Source organism: Carcharodon carcharias, chromosome 14, assembly GCF_017639515.1.
Source record: "Carcharodon carcharias isolate sCarCar2 chromosome 14, sCarCar2.pri, whole genome shotgun sequence".
NCBI classification, from domain to species: Eukaryota; Metazoa; Chordata; class Chondrichthyes; order Lamniformes; family Lamnidae; genus Carcharodon; species Carcharodon carcharias.
Window position 1 is genome coordinate 409,041 of NC_054480.1, and position 23,975 is coordinate 433,015.

Consider the following 23,975-nt stretch of genomic DNA (forward strand, 5'->3'; position numbering starts at 1 on the left):
GATCCTGAACGGACTTGACAAGGTGTATGTGGAAAGAATGTTTCCTCTTGTGGGTGAGTCCAGAACTAGGGGTCCCTGTTTTAAAATTAGGGGTCACCCTTTTAGGACAGAGATGAGGAGAAATTTTTTCTCTCAGAGGGTTGTGCGACTTTGGAATTCTCTGCCTCAGAAGGTGGTGGGGGCGGGTCACTGAATATTTTTAAGGCAGAGGTAGGTAGATTCTTGTTAGACAAGGGAATCAAAGGTTATCAGGGTTAGATGGGAATGTGAAACTCGAAACACAAACAGAGCAGCCATGATCTTAAATGAATGGCAGAGCAGGCTTGAGGGGCTGAATGGCCTATTTCTGCTCCTATTTCCTACGAATTAGGAGCAGAAGAAGTAGTAGGGAGGACTTTGCAGGGTCGACAGGGCTGTTTGCTATTGTCATTTCCGGTGCCTAGGTCAATGATCCATCCGGTTTCATTACTTTTTGTAGACTTTTTAGTGGCTTGATACAACTGTGTGTCTTGCTAGGCCATTTCAGAGGGTGTTTAAGAGTCATCTACATTTCTGTGGGTCTAGAGTTACATGTAGGCCAGACCGGGTAAGGACGGCAGATTTCCTTCCCTAAAGGACATTCGTGAACCAGATGGGTTTATATGAGAATTGACAATGGTTTATGGTCATCATTGGACTTTTAATTGTTTAATAGTTAATGGTGAACTGTCAGATTGTTGCAAAAACCCATCTGGTTCATTAATATCTTTTAGGGAAGGAAATCTGTCCCCTTTACCTGACCTGGCCTACATGTGACTCCAGACCCAAAGCAATATAGAGACATCAACATCCCATGAATGAATAAATTTTAAAAAAGTATTGCAGCTAAAGTTGGAATCTTAGTTGAGAATTCAATTGGACTGATCCATGCCCTTGGTGATGTAATTAGAGGAAAAGAGGGAAGGCAAAAAACAAGTTATTCTAAAGCATCCCAAAGCACTTTGCAGCCAATGAAGAACTTTGGCTGTCACATTTCCCTAGGTTACAACAATGTGCCTGTAGAAAGCTCCCATAACAGCAATATCCGGGTAATCTGACCAGAACGTTTGGGAGGTCTCCCTCACTCTTCAATTAATACCAGGAGAAATTTCAGTCCAGCTGAGAGGGCACATGGGGCTGTGGTCACCTCTGACAGTGCAGCACTCCTCCAGCAGTGTTAGTAGAGATTTTGTGTTTACATTGATGTTGTGGGAGTACAGCTCATGTCTTTCTGATTTGGAGGTGTTAGTGCTACCCACTGAGGCATGACTAATGTATATACAATATGGTCACCTCCTCAAGCTCAGGGTGACTGTTCAGAACATTTTTGTACAATGTCTTTGCAGTTTTATGTCCACACTGAAAAATATTTAACCAACAATTTGTATTCTGCAACTCACACACCCATACACTTACACATTCACACACACACACACATTCAGCCACACACTTACATTTTCTCTCACACTCACTCGTACTCTCACAGCTTGAGCCTATGATATATTTTTCAGATACCATGTGATAAATACCTGAGGGCTGAATTGTCTTCATTTCTGATTAGTTGACTGGTGGAGTTACAAAATCTCTGTTAACTGGGAGCAAAGATTTTGGACCAAACAACTACATGAGAGAGGAAGAGGAGCAAGAAGGTGAAGACCATGGATCGGGAGGAGGAGAACAAGGAGAGGTAAGTGCCTTTGACTCCACCTGTGTTATCCTGCTTATGTGATTCAGAATGTTAAGCTCAGCAACCACAAGGGAGGACCTGGCTGGAAGAGTATGTGAGATGGTGAGTCATGAGTTGTGGGTTATAAAAGCCAATGGATGGTGCAAGGAGGAGAAAGATGAGCAAAGTACGAATTTCCAAAGTCTTGAGGTCCTAGTCAAAGATGAATTTGAGAGGCCATTGCAATGAGCTTTGATATCAACACACTGAGGTTGTAAGGAGAGGGGAGTGTGTTGATGGGTCACACTGTGTTAGGGAAACAGGACCATTGACAGATTCAATTTGGCTCCATGTTAGTGTTAATCACTTGACTGGGTAATAACAAGCCAAACTGACTACACACAGGAACACGATGGCAGGTGGAAGTTCAGCCTCCGGCACATTCATCGAATCCACTCAACCCAAGCAGTCTGCTAATCCCATGAGCTGCCCCTGTTCCCTTTATTTCCCTTTCATTCAACCACCAGTCCAAATGTTCCTGTCTCTGCTATAATCACTAACTCTGTCAGTAGATATCTGACACTGTAAAATACACACCGTGTAAAGAAAAGCTTTTCCTGCTCTGTTTTAAGTCTCTTACATTTAACCATGTATCTAAGTCCCCTTTTTTTAATCCCAATCACTGAAAACAGACTGTTTCTAACTATCTTGTTCCATCTCTTTGTAATTTTAAACAATATTAAACGATGAGCCCAGTGTTCACACTTGGCCTCAGGGACCCTCACTGAGATGGGCACCAGATCTGATGATACCAACTGCACAAAACCACGCAATTTCTTACATTTATTGTCAGAACACATCTATGGATTCCACCAGAGTTACTCAGCTCCAGACCTCATTATCATTACATTGATCCAAACAAGGACAAAGAGCTGAACTCCCGAGGAGAGGCAAAAGTGACTGCCCTTGACATCAAGGCCGCATTTGACCGAGTGCGGCAACAAGGAGCCCTAGCAAAACTGGGGTCAAAGGGAATCAGGGGGAAACTATCCACTGGTTGGAGTCATACCCAGCACAAAGGAACCTGTGTTATGATTCCAGCTGCTGTTCCTACTGGACAAGCCAGATCTCAGGGTGGAACCTGGCTTGATAGATCCTAACTTTTATCTTTTTGTTTAGAACATGGAGAGTGGCTACTGAACAGAATCACAGGAATCAGTTGATGAACTTTTAACAAAAGAATAAAACATTTATTAAACAAGAAAAGATGAACTATATTGCAATACCCCTTCACCCACACTATAGCTTTACTGATATATACAGATTTGTAAGGATAACCCGAGTTACAAAGGCTAAGCTATACTCAAACGTTCACAATAAGCATACAGTCCATGTAAACCAATAGGCATCTTGTGGTCAGACACAACACACTCTGTAACCAAGTGACAGATGACCCCTCAAACAGATGCTATGGATCTCTCCTCAACTCCCGCCAAACACTTGTCAGACTGTGAACCAACCGGTCTCACTGAATTCCGTCTTTCACTCAAGGGATTCCAATCTCCAATCTCCAAGAACCTGCTTTGGAATCTTCTCCTGAACCAACCTTTCTCCAAGACCCCTTCCACAAGGATCCAACTCTCCTTCTAATATTCCTCTCCCCTGGGTCACCACATGTATTCAAGCTGTCTTCCATGTGCTCTCTCTCACAGACTCAGCCATCAACAGTACACCACTGCTTCACATGCCCATGGCAAAGAGTTAGAGACCTTCAGATGTCTCCTTGGATCTTCTGGCTTCTTGCACGCTTATGTCACTTTAATTCTGCTTCCTGCAGCTTTCATCTCTTTAAGCTTGAGGCTTGGAGCCTCCTCTCTGCTCCTTACTGTCACTTCCACAGAACAGGTCTTTTTCCTATGGTCTCCTGTTCTCCCTTTGACTAGAATGTTCTCTTGGGACCTTTCCTTTGTTCTCACTCCTTGGCCTTGGGAACTTTCAGTTCTTTTAGGAAATCTACTCTCTGTAGTTCCCTCTCCCAGTAGACTGCTTCTCTGGAGTCTTGGCTTCAACTTCAGTTTGGGACTTGCTATCTGTCCCTCTGCTGTCCAGGTCTCTCTGGCAGCTGCTTCCAACTGAACTCAAACTGCTTTTTCGTGTGTGTGTGCACGTGCGCAAGTGTCTCTGTCTGTCTGTCTGCCTGTCTCTCTGTCTGTGTGCGTGCATATGTGTGTGTAGCCACATTGTTTAAAAAAGAAAATGAAACAAAACATGTCCCCTCACATGAGCAGGGACGTGTTATTAATTCAATTGTAAAACTTTTATTTTGTCTTTACTTGCTTTTGGAAACCTCATCCTGCCCATGGGTGAGGTTTCCAAAAAATACAAAGACCACTTGGCCTTTTCACCAACCGTTGGGTTGGATGGGCAGCGAAAAATTTAATTTAACTGATTACTTAATGGCCTTAACAGGTCTTTTAATTGTCGGCGGGTGCACTGCCGTCTCCAGCGTGTGCCCACTGACTGAACAATCGCGTGACTGTGCATTGACATCAGCATGCTCAGCCAACGTCAACGCATGTCATTTCACGCTGGAGCGGGTCAGACACACGCCCACCTGTGCTTTGACATACAATGACATTACCATCATTGAAAACCCACTATCAACATCCTGGAGGTTACCATTGACCGGAATTTTAACTGGACTAACCATATAAATACCGTTGCTACAAGAGCAGGTCAGTGGCTGTGAATTCTGGGGCAAGTAACTCACCTCCTGACTTCTCAAAGCCTGTCCGCCATCTACAAGGCACACGTCAGGAGTGTGATGGAATACTCTCCACTTGCCTGGATAAGTGCAGCTCCCACAACACTCAAGAAGCTTGACACCGTCCAGGACAAAGCAGCCGCTTGATTGACAACCCATTCACCACCTTCAATATTCACTCCCTTTCACCACCAATGCACTGTGGAAGCAGTGTGTACCATCTACAAAGATGCACTACAGCATCTCAAAGCTCCTTTGACAGCACTTTCCAAACCCATGACCACTACTTGAAGGAGAAGGGCAGCAGTTAGATGGGAACACCACCACCTGCAGGTTCCCCTCCAAGCCACTCACCATCCTGACTTGGAAATATATCGCCGTTCCTTCACTGTCGCTGGGTCAAAATCCTGGAACTCCCTCCCTAACAGCACTGTGGGTGTACCTACACCACATGGACTGCAGCGGTTCAAGAAAGCAGCTCACCACCACCTTCTCAAGGGCAACTAGGGATGGGCAATAAATGCTGGCCCAGCCAGCGATGCCCAAATCCCATCAAAGAAAAGAATATAAAATAGTCACTAATAAAGTAGTCACTAATAAATGCAACATGCAATTCAGAAGAAACTTTTTTGGCAAAACTGCTTTACCCAGAGAGTGGTAAGAATTTGGAACTCATTACCACAGGAATAGCTGAGGTGAATAATAGCGATACATTTAAAGAAAAGCTGGATAAACAGATGAGGCAATAGCAGTGAAAGCAATAGAAGGATATGTTGATGGGATGAGTGAAGATGGGTGGGAGGAGCCTCTTACACAGCATAAACATTGGCATGGACCAATCTGGCTGAATGGCCTGTTTCTGTGCTGGAAATTCCATCTAATGTTTATAATTTTTGTTTCCATGTTTCAGATCAGAAAATTTTCAGCCCACAATACCTCTGGCCAGAGAAGAGACTGTGAGTGACCAAAGTGCAGATAACAATCCACTGGAGGAGGAGAGGTAGGTGTCCGGCTGTTGTTAAAAATGTCTGAACTCATAGGATCAGTGTGTGAGGACATATCTGAGCAGCCTGAAGTTTCATTTACAAAGCAGAGGAGTGAGGCATCATTTGGGATTGGTAAGGTAGGAAAGTCAGGGTAGTCTGTTCCCACGCACACCATTGCAGTGACCAAAGCTGTTTAATAATCTATCGGGTAAGGCAAGTTAAGGAGAGTCTGACACAGAAGGTGCTTAACTAGCAGATCAGGCAGATTTGGACTGGGTTACAACACAGGAACAGACCATTCAGCCCAATCCATATTGGTGTTTATCCTCCAAAAGAACAGTATCTAACCCTATGTGCCTGCTCTGTTTCAATATCCGCTATTCCCCTTCCCTGTAACACCCCAAATAGTCATTCCTTAAATGTAGATGTGATCTGTGCTTCGGTCACTAATTATTCCACAATCTCTCAATCCTCTGTGTGAAAGAAGGTTATCCTAATCTCTTAAATTTAGTCTTTTATTTATGTTCCCTTGTTCTATAACATTCAATCAGTGGAAACAGAGCTTGTATCTTCCCTGACACCATCCTTTTGATCTTATATACTTCTTGCCATAAAACTGAAAAGTTATGGCTTTATCCAACAGAGATGCTGTTTTCAATGTCCTGAATCTGCCCTGAATTGTAAATTTGAATCCCTCCATCTCTCTGCTCATCGACGTTACTGACCATCCCTCTATTCAAAATATAACGATTAATTTTTCACCAACTTCATCTGCTGTTCATTGCTCCATCTTATCAATATTCCTTTGCAGCTTCCTTTGGTTCTCAGGATGATCCTGTGCTTCTTATTTTCCTATTGTTGGTAAATTTAGAGTCCTCTCCTCCTGGACTGATATCAAATCACTGAAGTATAGTGAACAGAAGATGAAAAATGGGATGTTGTTTAAATATATCCACTTATCTTAGGGTGGGCCATTATGCCGGTCACTTGAAAGGACAGTGGGAATGTGGGTGGGTGAAAGTTGAGCAGGACAGATCACTGCCTCATTTCCCACCCCCACCTGCTGGAGCACTATTCAAAATCAGGAGCTCTGGAGCTCACAGGCACAGGCTGACACTCAAAGAATGGCTCCTGGGCAGGGCTTCTTCAGTAGTGCCTCCCCAACCTGCCACCTCTACCATCTAGAGGGACAAGAGCAGCAGATAGAAGGGAACTCCACAACCTGGAAGTCCCCCTCCAAGTCACTCACCATCCTGACTTGGAAATATATCACCGTTCCTTCACTGTCGCTGGATCAAAATCCAGGAACTCCCGCCCTAACAGCACTGTCCTGGAATTCTTTTTAAAAAGGGACTCAGATTTAACATAATTGGTAAATTAAAAAAAGCCAGAGGATAGATGAGAACTTTTTTTTATATAATGAGTTGTTGTGATCTGGAAGGCGCTGCCTGAAACTTTCAAAAGGGAACTGGATAAATACTTGAGAAGAAAATATGTACAACATTATAGAGGAAGAGTAAGGGGAGTGGGATTAATTGGATAGCTCTTTTAAAGAGCCAGTACATACAGGATGGGCTGAATGATCTCCTTCTGAGCTATAATATTCAATGAGCTACCAACCTGAGTTTAAGGTATCTGCTAGTCTATATACCAACCAACTGAACATTGTGACTGTATCCCAGCTGGGTAGTCACTCCTGGATATTTGTTATTACTTAACTGAAGGGGCTTGACAGTGTAGACACTGAGATGATGTTTCCCGTGGCTGGGAAATCTGGATCACGGGCACACAGTCTCCTGTTAAGGAGTTAATCATTTAAGGCTAAGTATTGCTGAAAAAAGAAATATGCTACCAAAGCTTTTCATCTTGCACTCATCAACGCCTCGCCCAATCAGAGTGGACCTGCCTGGTTTGAATTTAAACAAAAGCTTGGGGGATAACTGTTCCCTGGTCCCTAGTGCATTCACCGTGACAACACTTCTACCAATCAGAATCCATTTGCCAACCAATCAGCACCCTCCTCCCATGCAGGGTAAATTGTTGTTCCCTTTGAGATTTGGTATTCTTGTGATTCTGTCCTGATGAGTGCCAGATAAAAAGTTTCATCAGCATGTCTCTTTTCATAGCAACACTCAAGGAACTTTTTCATTCAAAGGGCTGTGAATCTTCGGAAATTTTTTAAAACAGAGGGTTGTGGATGCTCCACGGTTGAATATATTTCCGGCTGGGATAGATAGACTTTTAGTCTCAAATGGAATTATGGGATATGGGGAGTAGGCGGGGAAGTGGAGTTTAAGCAGAACATCAGCAGTGATCATATTGAATGATGTAACGGGCTTGAGGGGCCATATGTTTTACTGCTCCCATTTCATATGTTCTTTTAAAGTAAAATTTGTACTTATTCGGTTTTGCCCAATGGGTACATTGCTACAATGCACAATAAACATCAACTTGGTTTCATTTAGAAGATTATGGGTTCAAGTCCCATGCCAGGGATTTGACACTCCAGTGCAATACTGAGAGAGTGCTGCATTGTAAGAGGTGCCATCCTTTGGCTGAGATATTAAACTGAGGCCCTGACTGCCCCCTCAGGTGGTTGTGAAAGAACCTATTGCACTATTTCAAAGAAGAGCAGGGGAAGTCTCCCTGGTATCCTCACCAATATTCATTCTTCAACAAAGATCATTAAAACAAGTTAACGGGTCATTCTGTTTCTGCGCACAGATTGGTTGTCATGTTTGCCTACTTTACAACAGTGACTACACTTTAAGGAGAATTATCTAGCTATAAACCAATTTGTGATCTCTTGAGACCATGAAAGGTGCTGGATAACTGTGATTCCTTTCTTAAACATAGCATTTCTGATTTGCTATTGACCCATCAGAACTGAGAACGTGGTTTGTGATTGTTTCTCACAGATGGTTCTTCAAAGGAATAAGTGGCAAAGAGGCAGAGAGAACAATTCTGGAACCAGAAAATAAAGAGGGATCTTTCCTGATCAGAGAGAGCCGATCAAATAAAGGTAACTTCATCCAGTCTCTAGGAGTGTAAAATCTTCATCTAAACTGTGTGAACTTGTCCTAGAAGCTGTTTGAGACATAGGAACAGGTTGAAATCCCTGTATGGCCTTGCCCCTTGAGAATCTTGGGTAACACTTATTCACCAGGACAGAGCGATAGTGTACCTGCAACCCCCTGCACACTGGGTTTTGGTGTCACCTCTGCAGATGTGTGCATTCTGAAGACTATTTATATATTTCTCCCAATCTTCATAAACATGAGCTCACCCAGGACTCTGATGCCTGTATCCTAATTCGCATCAGTACCAGTTCATCCATTAGCCAAACATGCCATCCTTAGTCAATCTGACCAAATGGACTCCAGACCCACACCAATGTGGTTGACTCTATCTGGAGCGGACTCACAAGTCACTCAGTTCTTCAAGAACGTGGCTCACCACCACCTTCTTGAGGGCAATTAGGGATGGGCAATAAACACTTTGCCTTGCCTGCAATGTCCACATCCTGACAATGAATAAAAAACATAGACCATTCCACCTCCTCCACCATCACTTCCTCACATGGTCAACAATGTCAGACAATGCAGAGAGATGAAAGGAGACAAAAAAGAGATGATCACAAAGCACGCCACTGGAGTCTGACCAGGCCAAGGGAACCCAGATGGAAGTGGGGGGTGGACATAGTGAGGTGAGCTGGTAGGGAAGATGCAGCTGAGGACCCAACACAAATAGAATCACATTTGGTTTCTCAGATCTCCTGAAGCATTTCTTCTTTGTTGGATTAGGTTGCTATGCTTTGTTGGTCAAGCACTGGGATCCTAAACTAGATGTCAGAGTGATTCATTACAAAATATTCAGCAGCCCCAGTGGCTATTATATCAATCCACGGATCAAGTTTATCAGTCTACAAGAGTTAGTCAAGTACTACCACGGTAAGTTTTGATCTTGCTTACCTTTTGTGAAGCATTGTCACAGCAGCATAACTGCTAGCTGGAATGAGGTAGAGGAGCCATTGGTTTGGGCGGCTCATATAATAAAACAGAGCAAAGAAAAATCATTTTTGGCAGCTGATAACCCTACAAGTTGCAAATATATTCAGTATTCAAAAGAGTTAATCTGCCCACTTAGGTCAACGTTAAAGTTCCCAGGGCATTATTTCAAAGAAGAGCAGAGGAGCTCTGCCCAGTGTCCTGCCCAATAAGCAACTTCACCAAAACAGATGACCCAGTCGTTACCACATTGCTTTATGTGGGATCTTGCTATGCGCAATTTGGCCACCACATTTCCTACATAACAACAGGGACTACGCTTCAAAAATGCTTTATTGGCAGTAAATTGTTTTGGGATGTCCTGAGGTCAGGCAAAGCACTGTACAGAACTATAAATGCAGGAATTTATTTTAATTGGTTACCTCTTTCAAAAAGCGGGCATAAATGTGATGGGCTGAATGGCCTCCTGTGTGTGTGTTTCTGTAAACATAGGCTAAGGATGAGCCTGGGTCCTCCCTCAGTGGTCCAGTAACACACCATCTCACATTTAATACTGAGTGCATCCATATTATTTCTTTCCCACCTAACCTACCCCTTCCTGAATCTTGCTGCTGATTCCCATTGACGAATGGCTTATTTGGGAGCCAGTCACAGCCATTTGTTCCTCACCCAGAGGTGGTCATTCCACACCTACAGCCTAGACATCGTTCTGGTGAACTTTGGAGTGGGGACATTGAGGAATCACTGGTGAGCTAAGCTTCAACTTGATGCCCACAAAGGACAATTCTGCATAAAGATCAGGGCTAGCTTTTCCCCTCATTGATGCTGAGATCCCCTGGAGTTCTTCAGCTGCAGGAGATGAGCGAACTCAACACTGCTCAAAGGGAGAACCTGGGCTGCAAGACTGAACATCCCAGCTTAGTGGGAGCTGGGAAGCAAATTTTAAGAAAGAAAGAACATGCATTTATCTATCACCTTTCACACCATCAGGACATCTTCAAGCTCTCCCCAGCCAATGAAAAACTTTTGATGCATGGTCTTTTGAAGGATACTATGTAAAATTGGCAGCCTATTTCTCTGCATATTTCCTCTTCTTCCTCAGCCTCTGCCCGAAGGCAGGTCTGACCCACAGCACCACGACCTCCACCACCGGTAGGAAAAGGAGGCATGTCCCAAATCCACCCCAGTCAGAATGGGGATCAAATCACATGCTGTTGGCATGAACCCGATCCACACCGGTTGTCCAGCCAACTGAGACAACCCCCCCCCCCCACCCCCGGCACAAAGGAGTCCGGGTTGCTGTGGCAACATCCACTTTCACATGTATATTGTAGCCTGGAGCTACGGAGAGTGATGGTAGAAGCTCCAATTACTTTCTGTCACATGGTTGACCAGGAATCTCTTCCACTCTTACTGCCTGCTGATGGTTTGTATTGGAAGGATTTACAAATTAATACCTGCTTGGCCATGTTATGAACACACCTTCCTTAGCCATCAAGTCCTGGAGTGGACTTCGACCTGGAGCTTCTGGCTCAGAGGCAGGTTCAGAAGGCAATTAATAAGGAAAGTGGGATCCTGGACTTTATAAATAGAGGCATAGAGTAGGAATGCAAGGAAGTTATGATGAACCTTTATAAAACATTGGTTTGAGTACTGCGCCTGATTCTAGTTACCTCACTTTAGGCAGGGTGTGAAGGCAATAGAGAAGGTGCAGAAAAGATTCACGGCAATGGTTCCGGGAATAATGGACTTCAGTTGTCAGGATAGATTGGAGAAGCTGTGTTTGTTTTCTTTCGAGGAGAGAAAGTTGAGAGGAGATTTGATAGAGGTGTTCAAAGTCATGAAGGATCTGGACAGAGTAGAGAGGGAGAAACTGTTCCCATTGGTGGAAGGATCAAGAACAAGAGGGCACAGATTTAAGGTGATTGGCAAAAGAGCCATGAGGAAACATTCTTTCCCACAGTGAGTGGTTAGGGTCTGGAATGCACTGGAGTGTGTGGTGAAGGAACATTCAAATCAGGACTTTCAAAAGCCAATCTGATAATTATCTAAAGAAAAAAAATTTGCAGCGGCTGAATGAAACAACAAAACTGTTGACCAAGGCATCAGTTTCTCTTCAAAGCATCATGGGATAAGACAGGGGAGTGGGACTAGGTGATATGTTCTTTCAGAGAGACTCAATGGGCTGAATGGCCTCCTTCTGCACTGTAAAGATACTGTAGGATCTTTTCCATCCTTTTAAACAGCAGATAAGGCTTTGGTTTAAGATCTCACCTCCGACAATGCAGTGCTCACTCAGTTTTAACTGAAATCTGAGCCTAGATCATGTGCTCAAATTCTGGGCTGGAATTTCAACCCATGACCTTCTGACTCAAGGAACATGTAACGACTGAACCAAGATGCAAGAGTGCAGTTACCAATTGGGCCATTAAGTGGTGATGCAGAAGAAACATTAGGTGGAATTGTCCTGTGTCCATGAGGGTGTGTTGTGGTCACTGAGTGTGCCAGCATTGTACCATCAAAGAAACTAACACGTTTGACCTGAAACTGCCTCTTTAGCGGACGCGGATGGTCTGTGTCAAAGACTGGCAAGCCCCTCGCTCAAAAAGACCCAAAATATTTCAGAAACTGATGGCTTTGAGATTCCAAGAAAGTTCATTACACTGGGAAGCAAACTTGAAGTGGGACATCTTGCAGAAGGGAAGATGAGTAAGTAAAAATTTACACAATCAGTGTCTTGTCTTAGATTTTCAGTATATGGGCATCACTGGCAATCCCTGGTTGCCATAGTGGAGGTGGTGGTGATGGTGAGTCTTCCTTTTGAACCACTGTGGGTTTAATATAACTGAGTGGCTTGCTATGGCCATTTCAGAGGGCAGTTAAGAGTCAACCATATTGCTGTGGGTCTGGAGTCACATGTAGGGCAGACCAGCTAAGGACGGCAGATTTCCTCCCCTAAAGGACATTAATGAACCAGATGGGTTTTTACGACAATCCGACAGCCTCATGGTCACTTATGAACTCATGTTCCCTGGGTGATTAGTCCAGTGACATAACCACTACACTACTGCATTCTCTCTGCTCGTCCTATGAATGATGGGAGCATCTTACATTAAAGTGTTTGCCCATATTTCCCCGTTTCTAACTACATCTGAAACTCTACCACCCATCTCCTAACTTGCACCAAGTTCATCCATCGCATCTGTGCTCACTGACCTAAGATGGCCTCCAGTTTGCCAACACCTTGATTTTTAAAATTTTCCTTCTTGTTTTCAAGTCCCTTCCTATCTCTGACCTCCTTCAGTCCCAGAGCCCTCTGAGATCTCTGCGCTCCGATTCTGGCCTCTCACACGTCCCTGAATCCCACCGCCGCACCACTGGCGGCCGTACCTTACCTTCGGCTGCCCCTCAGTTCTGGAATTCCCTCTCGAATCCTCTCTCCTCCTTTAAGACACATCTTAAAACCTGTGCCTTTCACCTGTCCCAGTAGCTCCTTATTTGGTCGGGTGTCAAATTTGGTTAACCTGACTGTGAAGTGCCTATAGATGTTGTGCAATGTTAAAGGCGCTATATCAATGCAAGTTGCTGTTATTGCTCCTAGAATGAAGCTTTCAGCGCAACCAACCCGTGTCAAATAATTCCAACTACGTTTACCCTTCCAGTTCCCAATTTCCATCATCGTCTTTTCCTTCTTCTGTCTGTCCACTTTGTTGTTGAATGTTGACATAAATTTTGTGTCAACCGCTAAGTCTGGAAGTGAATCCTACATCCTCACAGTTCTCTGTATGAAGAAGTCTCTCCTGCCTACAGCTCTAAATGGCTTGGCTGGTGTCACTCCTGGCTCAATATTAAGCTCTCTCAACCTCAGTGTCATAAAGATTATGAATTCAAGCTCCACTCCAGAGGCTTGAGTATCAAATTTAAGCTGACACTTCAGTGTTGTACTGAGGGAGTGCTGCACTGTTTAAGGTGTTGGTGTTGTCTTTTGAATGAGGCATTAAACCAAGGTCCCATCTACCCTCTCATGATGTAAGAGATCCCATGACATTAATTTGTAGAAGAGCAGGGGAGTTCTCCCACGTGTCCGAACCAACATATCCCTCAGCCAACATAACTAACACAGATTCACTAATAGTACATTGCTGTTTGTGGGATCTTGCTGTGTGCAAATTGGTTGCCACGGTCCCTATTATTACAACAGTGATTAAACGTCAAAAAGTACCTTATTGGCTGTAAGGTGCTTTCGAACTTCCTGAGGTTGCGAAAGGTGCCATACAGATATTTAAATAACCCTTTATTTCTTTCTTTAGAGTCGAACAACACCTTCATCAGAGTGTCTGTGAAGGTGCAGAATGTGGAGCTGACCCCAGACGACTCCTTCCTCAGGGAGGTCAGTATTCGGAAAGCTCTTCAGCACGTCTGCCTGGTGCAGCTTCTCGGAGTGATGACACGATCCCAGCCCATGCTCATCATCACAGAGTTCATGAGTCAAGGTAACGGCTGAAGCCCTCTGCTGTCACTGACAGCTTCCAATATCAAAGCCCTACATGTACCATGTACCTACATGTGGTACTAAGCCAAGTGGCCCAAACTATCTGGGCTAGGTTAGGCTTGTATCTGCTGGAGTTTAGAACAGTAAGAGGTGACTTGATTGAAACATATAAGATCCTGAGTGGACTTGACAGAATGGATGTGGAGAGGATGTTTCCTCTTGTGGGAGAATCTGATACTAGGGGTCACTGTTTAGATCAGAGATAAGGAGAATTTTTTTCTCTGAGGGGGTTGTGAATTCTTAGAACTCTCTCAAAAGGCATTGGAAGCAGAGCCTTTGAATATTTTTAAGGCAGATTCTTGATAAACAAGGAGATGAAAGGTTATCAGGGGTTAGGCGGGAATGTGGAGTTGAGGTTACAATCAGATCAGCCATGATCTTATTGAATGACGGAGCAGACTTGAGGGGCCGAGTGGCCTACTCACTGTTCCTAACTCGTATGTTTGTATGTTCATATCTGAGCCAGGGAGCAGTAATTGGTCTCTACACTTACAGGCTAGGCAAAAGAAAGATCTGCTAATCATCATTCATTGACTCTCATTTTGAAATTCTGGAGTTTGAATGTCCAAGGAACGTTGCAGTGCAGGAGGCAATTTGGCCCATTGTGCCTGTTCTGGCTCTTTGTAAGAACGGTTCTGATTCAGTCCCACACCTCAGCTTATTTTTCTATAATCCTACAAATTAGTCCTCTTCAAGTTCCTGTATTTGAAAACTCCCATCGAAGCTGATTTCACCAGCCTTTCAGGTAATGCCTTCCTGATCCTAACATGTAACTCCAGGCCCACAGCAATGTGGTCGACTCTTAACTGCCCTCTGAAAAAAGGCAATTAGGGATGGGCAATAAATGCTGGCCTAGCCAGCGATGCCCACATCCCATGAACAAATATTAAAAAAAACCACTGCATGAAAAGAATTCTCATTTCCTCTGTAGTCCTTTTGATGCTCTAATGTTAAGTAATGACAAGACTGATCCTGGTGCCTCTCCACATGCCACCTGGACTTCAAGGGTTAAATTAAAAGGAAAGATCACTCCTGCTGAGTATTTACAGTCTTTTCTGTTTTTATTCCAGACTTCAAGCATCTGCAGTATTTTGCTTTTACACAAACTAGGGTTGTATTCCCTGGAACTTGGAAGGTTAAGGGGGTAATTTGATCAAAGTTTTCAAGATATTAAGGTGAACAGATAGGGTGGATGGAGAGAAGCTATTTCCGCTGGTTGGGGAGTCTAACACCAGGGGACAGAGTCTAAAAACTGGAGCCTGATCTTTCAGGTGTGAAATCAGGAAACACTTCGACACACAAAGAGCAATAGAAGTTTGGAGCTGTCTTCTGCCAATGACAATTGATGCTGGGTCAATTCTTCATTTTAAATTTTAGAATGATAGATTTTGTTAGCTATAGCTATTAAGGGGTACAGGGCAGTCATGATCACTTTGAGTGGCGTAACAGGCTTGAGGGGCTAAATGTCCTTCTCCGGTTTCGATGTATGCTTGAGTAGTCTCCCACTGCTCAATTTCTAGGCCTCAACAGGAGGAACAATCAGTTGGGTGAAGTATTAGTAAACCACCGTTCCCTCCATTCCACAACCCCCACACCAGTGGAACTGAACTTCAACAAAAGAAATGGGAGAAAGCTAGGAGCAAAAACAGAATCCAACTCAATGATGGAGAGCAACTTGCCAAAGCATCTCTGGCAGCATCACCCAAACCAGTGACCTACACCACCTGGAAGGGCAAGTGTTGCAGGCGCATGGGAACACCATCTCCTGTAATCCTGCAAGCTTTCCCCTGTCCATCACCTCCCCCCACCCCCACCACCCCTAGGTCACTCACCATCCTGACTTGGAAATATGTCACCTCCACTGTCGCTGGGTCAAAATCCTGGAAGTCCCTCCCTAACAGCACTGTGGGTGTACCTACACCACGTGGACTGCAGCGGCTCAAGAAGGCAGCTCACCACCACCTTCTCAAGGGCAATTAGGGATGGGCAATAAATGCTGGCCCAGCCAGCGATGCCCACATCCAAATAATTAATTTAAAAATAATAACCTCCAAAATTTACCATGGTTCCAGAGAAGTTAAATCTTTACTTACAGTTGTCCTTTGTCTAGACAGTCAGTACTTGTGGGCAGCTTATAAAGGACTGAATCATCACTATCTTTCTAAACAATATTTACTTGATGACAGTAACACAGGATATTGAACATTTAATTTCTGTGGATCAGTGAAGTTATTACTTCCACTGCTGAGGAGCTAAACAAAAAAGTTGGCAGATATATTGAGGTAAATTATTGACACAAGTTCGAAATAAACTTGCCTGTCAGACACGGAACATGTCAAGATACAGCAAGATAAACTGATCTGCTTCCAAAATTAACAGAATTGAAGATTGTTGCTCCCAAAAGGAGTTACATTTGTCTTAAAAGTCAGAGCTGGATTTGAAACGTTGATTGTCAGGTGAAAGGATAATGTGTTCGCCCACTGTCTTCCTCCTCAAGCTCCCATTTCCCCAAACAACTGTGGGATTTTTAGATACAGAAAGTAGAGAGTTTGACCTAAACAGACCTGCCTCACTTTTCTTCAGATTAAAAGCTGATTAAAATTCAAAATCTTCTTCATAATCCTCAGAACTTCAAAAATAATTTCTTATCAGTCCGTGCCCATCTATTTATACACAGGGGTAGTCAAGACTGAGTGTAGGCTTCAAGTGAACCAGGCTTACACACAAACTAGGGACAGGAGGAGGCCATTCATCCCGTCAAGCCTGCTCCGCCATTCAATAAAATCATGGCTGATCCGACTGTGGCTTCAATTCCATAGAGGGTGGGGGTTAATATCCGTTGTAATTCTGTCCCAGTTTTAAAACTGGGAACATGGGGATCTGAACTCAGTGAGCATTCTTCTGTCCTATATATTTTGTGTTTAATTTTATAATTTCCATGATAAATTTCTGTGTCTGTATTTAGAATGGCAAATGCACATGTAAACGTGCGCATGTTCCTGCCAGATGGGAGTGCTACGGAAATAAGGGGATATCTGAATGTACATCTCTATTTCAGCTTGTGTTGGATCCCGACGGATTTGGTCCATGTGCTCTTCAGTCTAAAGTCAGCACTTTAAACAAGGAGAATGTGCAACACTTCAGATAACTGGTCTCTTTTTTTCTGAAGGGAATCTAAAAAGTTACTTGCGGAGTGACCTTGGCAGGCAGTTAGAGTTGGTGCTGCTGATTGACTTTGCAATACAGGTAAGTGGTTTTTATTCCTAAGTGAGGTAGTGCGTTGTTTCAGTGGTTCTCCAATATTATCTTCTGTGGACTATTTAGGCAGGGCAAAAAAAAAACCCTGCGGACCGCTTACTGGTTCTACCACAAACACATTTTGCCAATGCAAAAAAAGTCTTAGAATTAATGGAAACTTACGGAAACGATAAATGTTTTGCTGCTTTTTTCGATACTAGTTGTAATAAATTTACATGCGCTGACTTTTTAAGTTAAATACCTTGGGCCAGAACTTTTGTGGAGTGACAATCACAGTCGATTCCCACTCTGCTCACAATCATTAGTTGAGAGCTGCAGCTTCCTCCACCTGACCTTCTGACTCGGGCCAGGTGAGAAAAGTGCAGCGTAGCGGGTTCCTGAGGTCTTCAGTCCAGGATAGCAGCATTGGGGGAAGTGAAGCTACGCTCCCTTTTTTACGGCACTGGCTGCTGTAAAGCAGGTACATTTAAAGGCCCCAAACACTTTGAGAAGCCAGGGAGGAGGTAAGCGGGTAGGATGGGGGGGGTTGTAGGACAGTGGGGGAGAAGGGGGTAAGATGGGGGGAACGAGGTAGGATGGGTGGAAGGGTGTAGGGTGGGGGAAGGTAGGGAGAAGGGGTAGGATGGGTTTGGGGGTGTTGGGTGGTCAGTCAGTGGGTAGGATGGGTAGGGGTACTTGGGGGTTTGGGAGGGTACTCAGTTGGGGGGGGTGGTCAGGAGGGTAGTTGGGGTGTGGTGGAGGGGTTAGTCGGTGGATCAGGAGAGTGGGGGTGGTTGGGAGTCAGGAGGGTAGTTGGGAGAGTAGTCGAGGGATGGGGGCTAGTCCGGGTGTGGGGGAGTTAAGTCAGGGGGCTAGTCAGGGCATTTCAGGGGTTGTTGGGTGTGGGGATTTCTTGGTGGGTGGAAGTGGGGGTGTGGGGTCTCCCTACGCATCGGGGTACCTTCTGGATACCACCCCCTGGAGATCAGAAGTTCTGGGCTCATAAGTAAATTATCAATTCATGCTGGAAACTAAACTTTTCATTTCTTATTTTCATATTATCAGCATTAGTACTGTAATAGAACATGTTTATTTGAAACATTCTAATATGTTATAAAATTATCACAATAATCTTCTGAGAAACTAATACTTATCTTACATCGATATCAATCAAACAAGATCAAAAGGAGCATAAATTTTGCACATAATACTGCATTGCTGTTTTTCACACTTATGATGACTTCTGCTGTGCCAGTGGGAGTTGGTCTGATTGTCTGACATTTCGTGAGTGGCAGGGATGACACTGTATGGCCTCTGCCGTGGTGTTGTGGGTCAGTGACTTGCATTTTGGACCAGCTCATGGACCAGCTCATTGACCCTCACAGATCACACTTTGAGAACCATTGAAATAGGTCACTCTGGAAATAAATGGAGCAGTGGCAACCTGAATAACAACCCCTTCTGTTTCTGCAGGTTGTGGATGGAATGATTTATTTGGAAGAGAACTGTTATGTGCATCGGGATCTGAGGTCAGCAAACATTCTTCTATCTGACACGCTGGAGTGCAAGATTGGAGATTTCAGCCTAACTCGGAAACTCAAAGATCACAGATACATTCTCCTCAAAGGTAGACAGAACTGAAGCCTAGATGTTGAGACAATGTTTCCCCTAGGTGGGGAATATAGAAGATGGGTTCACAGTCACAGGATAAGGGGTCACCCATTTAGGGCTGAGTTGAGGAGAAATTTCTCCACTCAGAGGGTTGTGAAACTTTGGACTTCTCTATCCCAGAAGGCTGTGGATACTCAATATATTCAAGACTGAAGACTGAGGGCAATAGATTTTTGGGTACGGTAGGAATGAGGAAATATGAGGAAAGTGTGGGAAGGTGGAGTTGAAATATGTCAGCATTATTCTTGTTGAATTGTGGAGTAGAATCAATGGACCAAATGGCCCACTCCTGCTCCTATTTCTTGTGTTCCTATGGAAGCCCAGGAATACACTCTGGATGATAAGTTACATCAAGTGGCATAGCGAATACTCCAATACAGAGTCGAGCCCAGCAAATGAAAAAAGTCCAGGTTTTATCCCCACTCCATAACGACTTAACTGACCTCATCCAAGGCCATGATAGGAAGACTGCTTTAGCCTCAACATCCATGGACTTGGGCAGAGGAACGTAAATCAGCCAGGCTTCCTGCTCCTAATTGCCCATTTACCCTGCTGGAAGGTGCACTTGTACAGAGATCAGCAAAAGTATCATTGGGATAGAAGGTCTGGAGCATTCAAAAATCCAACTGCCATTGAGCATCTGGGGTCACACCCTAACCCTCACCTGGGTCAGCCATGGCTCAGTGGGTCACACACTCACTTCAGAGCCAGAAAATTGTTACTTCAAATCCTACTCCATAAAAATCTAATCTGACACTCCTAGTGTAGTGCTGAAAGAGTGCTGTATTGTCAGAAGAGCTGTTTTTTGAATGAGATGATAAACTGAGGCTACATCTGCCCTCTTAGGTGGATATAATTTTTTTTTAAATTCTTTCACGGGATAGGACATCATTGGTTGGGCCAGCATTTATTGCCCATCCCTAATTGCCCTTGAGAAGGTGGTGGTGAGCTGCCTCCTTGAACCGCTGCAGTCCAAGTGGTGCAGGTACACACGTAGAGCTGTTAGGGAGGGAGTTCCAGGATTTTGACCCAGCAACATTGAAAGAACGGCGATATATTTCCAAATCCGGATGGTAAGTGGCTTGGAGGGGAACTTGCAGGTGGTGGTGTTCCCATCTCTCTGCTGCCCTTGTCCTTCTAGGATGTAGAAGTCACATGTTTGGAAGGTGTTGTTGAAGGAGCTTTGGTGAGTTGCTGCTGTGCATTTTGTAGATGGTACACACTGCTGCTCCTGTTCATTGGTGGTGGAGAGAGTGGGTGTCGAAGTTGATGGATGTGATGCCAATCAAGAGGACTTCTTTGTCCTGGATGGTGTTGATCTTCTGAATGTTGTTGGAGCTGCACTCATCCAGGTCAGTGGGGAGTATTCCATCACACTCCTGACTTGTGCCGTGTAGATGGTGGACAAGCTTTGGGGAGTCAGGAGGTGAGTTACTCGCCACAGGATTCCTAGCCTTTGATCTGCTCTTGTAGCCACAGTATTTATATGGCTAGTCCAGTTCAGCTTCAACACCTTCAAGCACCATCTGCCCTACATATGGCAGAGTCTGCAGATCGAACACTGGACTTATCAGCCTTTCCAGAACCCATCGCACTGGAGTGGAAGCAAGTCTTCCTCGATCATGAGGGACTGCATAAGATGAAGAGATATCAGAAGTATTTCACTGGCTGTAAAGGGGCTGTTGAAATGCAAGTGCTTCCTTTTTTACATATGACCGTCAATTTGCATTTTAAGTTGACCCAGGGGAGGGTGGGATGGGGCGGGGAGGAGACATTTGCCAAGGCAACGGGGCACAAGCCATTGCCCTCCATTTTATGAATACTACCATCCCATTTCCACCGACTGGGAGACCTCAAAATTTACCCACCCATCTCTCTCAGTGATCCACCAGCTCCACATGTCTAAAAACATAGAATCTTGCAACATACAGCCCACTGCCTGTGCTAGCTCTTTGGAAGAGCTATCCAATTAATCCCACTGCTTTCAATGTCTTGTGCTTCCAGGTGAAAAAGTTGCAGTTAAATGGACTGCGCCTGAAGTCTTCAAAGAGGAATCACACACCACAAAATCTGATGTCTGGTCATTTGGGATTTTCCTGATGGAACTGGTGACTTTTGGGCAGACACCATACCCAGGTACGAGTCACCTTTATCCCAAGGAGCCAATTAGTCACAATGGGAAAAATGCTGCACTCCCAATTACAGGCTGAGAAGCGCCATCATCTTCAACCAGCATTGATGCAATCTTGGCCTTCAGCCTGCACTCATCGCTGATTTGGGAGCTGGATAAAGCTCTATGGCTACTGACCCTCTCCAAGTATTGACAGTGACACACGTGGTTCACACAAGTCCAGCTGATGCAGCTTGAGTGTTAACTGGACAGCTGTTTACCAATTCATTGTATAAAATTGGGTGATTTAAAAGTTAAACTTTGGGAACTGAGTGACGTGAGGTTGCAGAATCCTGAGCTCTAGAACCGGATAACTGACATCATCAGAGACCAACAGAAATAGGCAGTTAGGGTGGCTGAATTGCAAACATCAGGAAGATCCCAGGTTCTGCAGCCGAAATACAAAGGGGTAGAAGTTATGCTCAAAGCATTGGTTAGACTCCATCTGAAGTATCTGTGCCCAGTCCTGGACACTGCATCTCAGGAAAGGTATATGGGCCTTGGAGGCCAGTCAGCCTAACGTTGGTGGAGGAACGTTTTACAGAAAGTGTTTTTCTTTATTCTTTCATGGAATGAGGGTGGCACTGACAAGGCCAGCATTTGTTGCCCAAACCTAAGTGCCCTTCAATTCTGGCCATTGCAGAAAGCAGTCAAGAGTCAACCACATTGCTGTGGGTCTGGAGTCACGCCAGACTGGGTAAAGATGGCAGATATATTTTTCCAATAATCGGACATTAGTCTGGGACAAAATGAATGGAAAGATATGAAAGTCAGCAAAACATTTGATAAAGACAAGTCATGTTTGACGAACTTGGTTGGGTTTTTTGATGAAGTAATGGAGAAGTAATGAGAATAGTGTGGCTGTTGTGCATATTGAAAAGGCATTTGACAAAATACATTCTAGACTTGTTATCAGAATTAAAGCCAATGGGATTAAAGGGACAGTGGCAGCATGGATTGAAAATTGGCTAAGGGGCAATGCAGGTAGCAGAAGCCACTTTGTTAGGGATCCTTTGTTCGTTTGAATGGTAACATCCTTCATATGAAAGGGAGAGATACAGCAGCTTAATGAATATATTACTGGACGAGTAACCCAGCGAATGAATTTAAGGCCCAACAACAGTGCTCACCACCACCTTCTCAAGGGCAATTAGGGATGGGCAATAAATGCTGGGATTCAGGCTGGAGGGGGATATGTAGTTGTGTTCCCCAGGGATCAATATTAGGACCACTGCTCTTTTTGATATACGTTAATGACTTGGACTTGGGTACAAAGAGCATAATTTCAAACTTTGCAGAGGACACAGAACTCAGAAATGTAGTAGGACAGTAAAGACTTCCAAAAGACATAGATGGACTGGTGAAATGGGCAGACACGCAGGAGGTGAAATTTAACATTGGGAAGTGTGAAATGATACATTTTTGTAGGAAGAATGAGTACAAGCAATGTAAACTAAATGGCACAATTTTAAAGGGCATTAAGGAAGAGAGCTTGGGGGTGTATGTACACAAAGATGACAGAACAAGTTGAGAATGCTGTTAAGAAGGCATATGGGATCCTCAACGTAATTAATAGAGAAATAGAGTACAAAAATGGAAATTATGCTAATTTATAAATAAAAAACGCTAGAAACAATCAGTAGGTCTGTGACAAGAGTTACAGATTTAATGTTCCAGGTCCATGACACTTCATCAGAACCTGTTCACATTAAAGCCTAGACCAGGTAAGGATGTGGGCTTCCTTCCCTAATGTACATTTGGGAACCAGCTGGATTTTATAATAATCCTTCAGGTTCATGATCACATTTACTGACACCAGATTTTGATTTCCAGAACTTTCTTTAACCTAAAAATCTGAACTGCCCTTCTCAAAATTTGTTTGTTAATTATTCCTGGCAATGGTTTACCATGTTAATGGTACTATATAAATGCAAGTTGCTTTTGGGATTTAAACTCATCCCTGGATTACTAGTCCAATAATAAATTCACTACGCTGCAGTAGCTCTCCCTTTCATGTGAAGAATATTACCATTCAAAGATGAAGAAAGGATCCCTAACAAGGTAGCTTCTGCCACCTGCATTGTGGACTTTAATGATGTCTTGTTTTTTCAGGTCTAACCTTTGCACAAACTCTTGACTTCTTGGAGAATGGGCTTCGCATGCAACGCCCCGTGAGGTGCACAGAGGAGTTGTTTTGTGTTATGTCAATGTGCTGGGAGGAGAATCCTTGGAGTCGGCCATCGTTTAAACAGCTGAGGGACCTGCTGGAAAATCTCTGAGCCCTTTGTTGCTGCTTTAATTCTCCAGTTCTTGCTTCATACCCCAGAGAGTGACAGAAACCACAACTGGACCAGAGCTGCCTTTGTGTGTCTGAATCATTTGACGGAGATAAATTTCATTGTTTGCAGGACTGACCGTGTCTGACGAATAAAACCGCAATGAAATATCTGAAATGAAGTATAGGTGGAAGATGAACAAATCAGAGCCAATGTCTTAGTGAAAATCTGTTCTGATCTGCCAGTCAGAAAGATGGCTGAAAATGTTTCTAAACCCACAGTGTCCTCCAGTTCTGAGTTTCTAACTGAAGAACAGGGGAACAAATTATAATTTAAAAACACATCACCTCTCTGCTTTAACACCCTTGCTCTGCTGAACTTGTTGGCTCTTTCCCTAGGTGCAGTTCCGTGGTTGCAGCTACACACACTACCTCAGGGTGCAGTCTCAGGTCTGGCGCAGAATAGTTCAATTGCAAAATTGCACTCTCTTTGTACTGCTCCGTTCTCAGGAAAATACACTGTACAACACCACCAAAACATTTCCATTCCCCACAGTAACTTTATGACTCTCAAGATGTCAATCTGTATTGGACTAACAAGGATATATGTTCTCCCTGCATAAAATGGG

General features: G+C 44.0%; 1 protein-coding gene across 10 annotated transcripts in view; it reads left to right on the forward strand.

Moving 5' to 3' along the window:
• Positions 1 to 23,524, forward strand: part of LOC121287274 (tyrosine-protein kinase HCK-like) — a 44,188-nt gene extending 20,664 nt beyond the window's left edge. For 6 of the 10 annotated variants that reach the window (XM_041204992.1, XM_041204997.1, XM_041204990.1 and 3 more), the window contains 10 exons: positions 1,530 to 1,705; positions 5,359 to 5,448; positions 8,353 to 8,456; positions 9,238 to 9,384; positions 12,001 to 12,150; positions 13,752 to 13,934; positions 17,163 to 17,239; positions 18,704 to 18,857; positions 20,906 to 21,037; positions 23,184 to 23,524. In XM_041204992.1, coding sequence (XP_041060926.1) covers positions 1,677 to 1,705; positions 5,359 to 5,448; positions 8,353 to 8,456; positions 9,238 to 9,384; positions 12,001 to 12,150; positions 13,752 to 13,934; positions 17,163 to 17,239; positions 18,704 to 18,857; positions 20,906 to 21,037; positions 23,184 to 23,350 — 1,233 coding nt within the window. In that variant the 5' untranslated portion in view covers positions 1,530 to 1,676 and the 3' untranslated portion in view covers positions 23,351 to 23,524. The remainder of the gene's footprint in view (positions 1 to 1,529; positions 1,706 to 5,358; positions 5,449 to 8,352; positions 8,457 to 9,237; positions 9,385 to 12,000; positions 12,151 to 13,751; positions 13,935 to 17,162; positions 17,240 to 18,703; positions 18,858 to 20,905; positions 21,038 to 23,183) is intronic. The other 4 variants (XM_041204991.1, XM_041204994.1, XM_041204998.1 and 1 more) reach the window with 2 other exon arrangements.
• Positions 23,525 to 23,975: the final 451 nt, after the last annotated feature.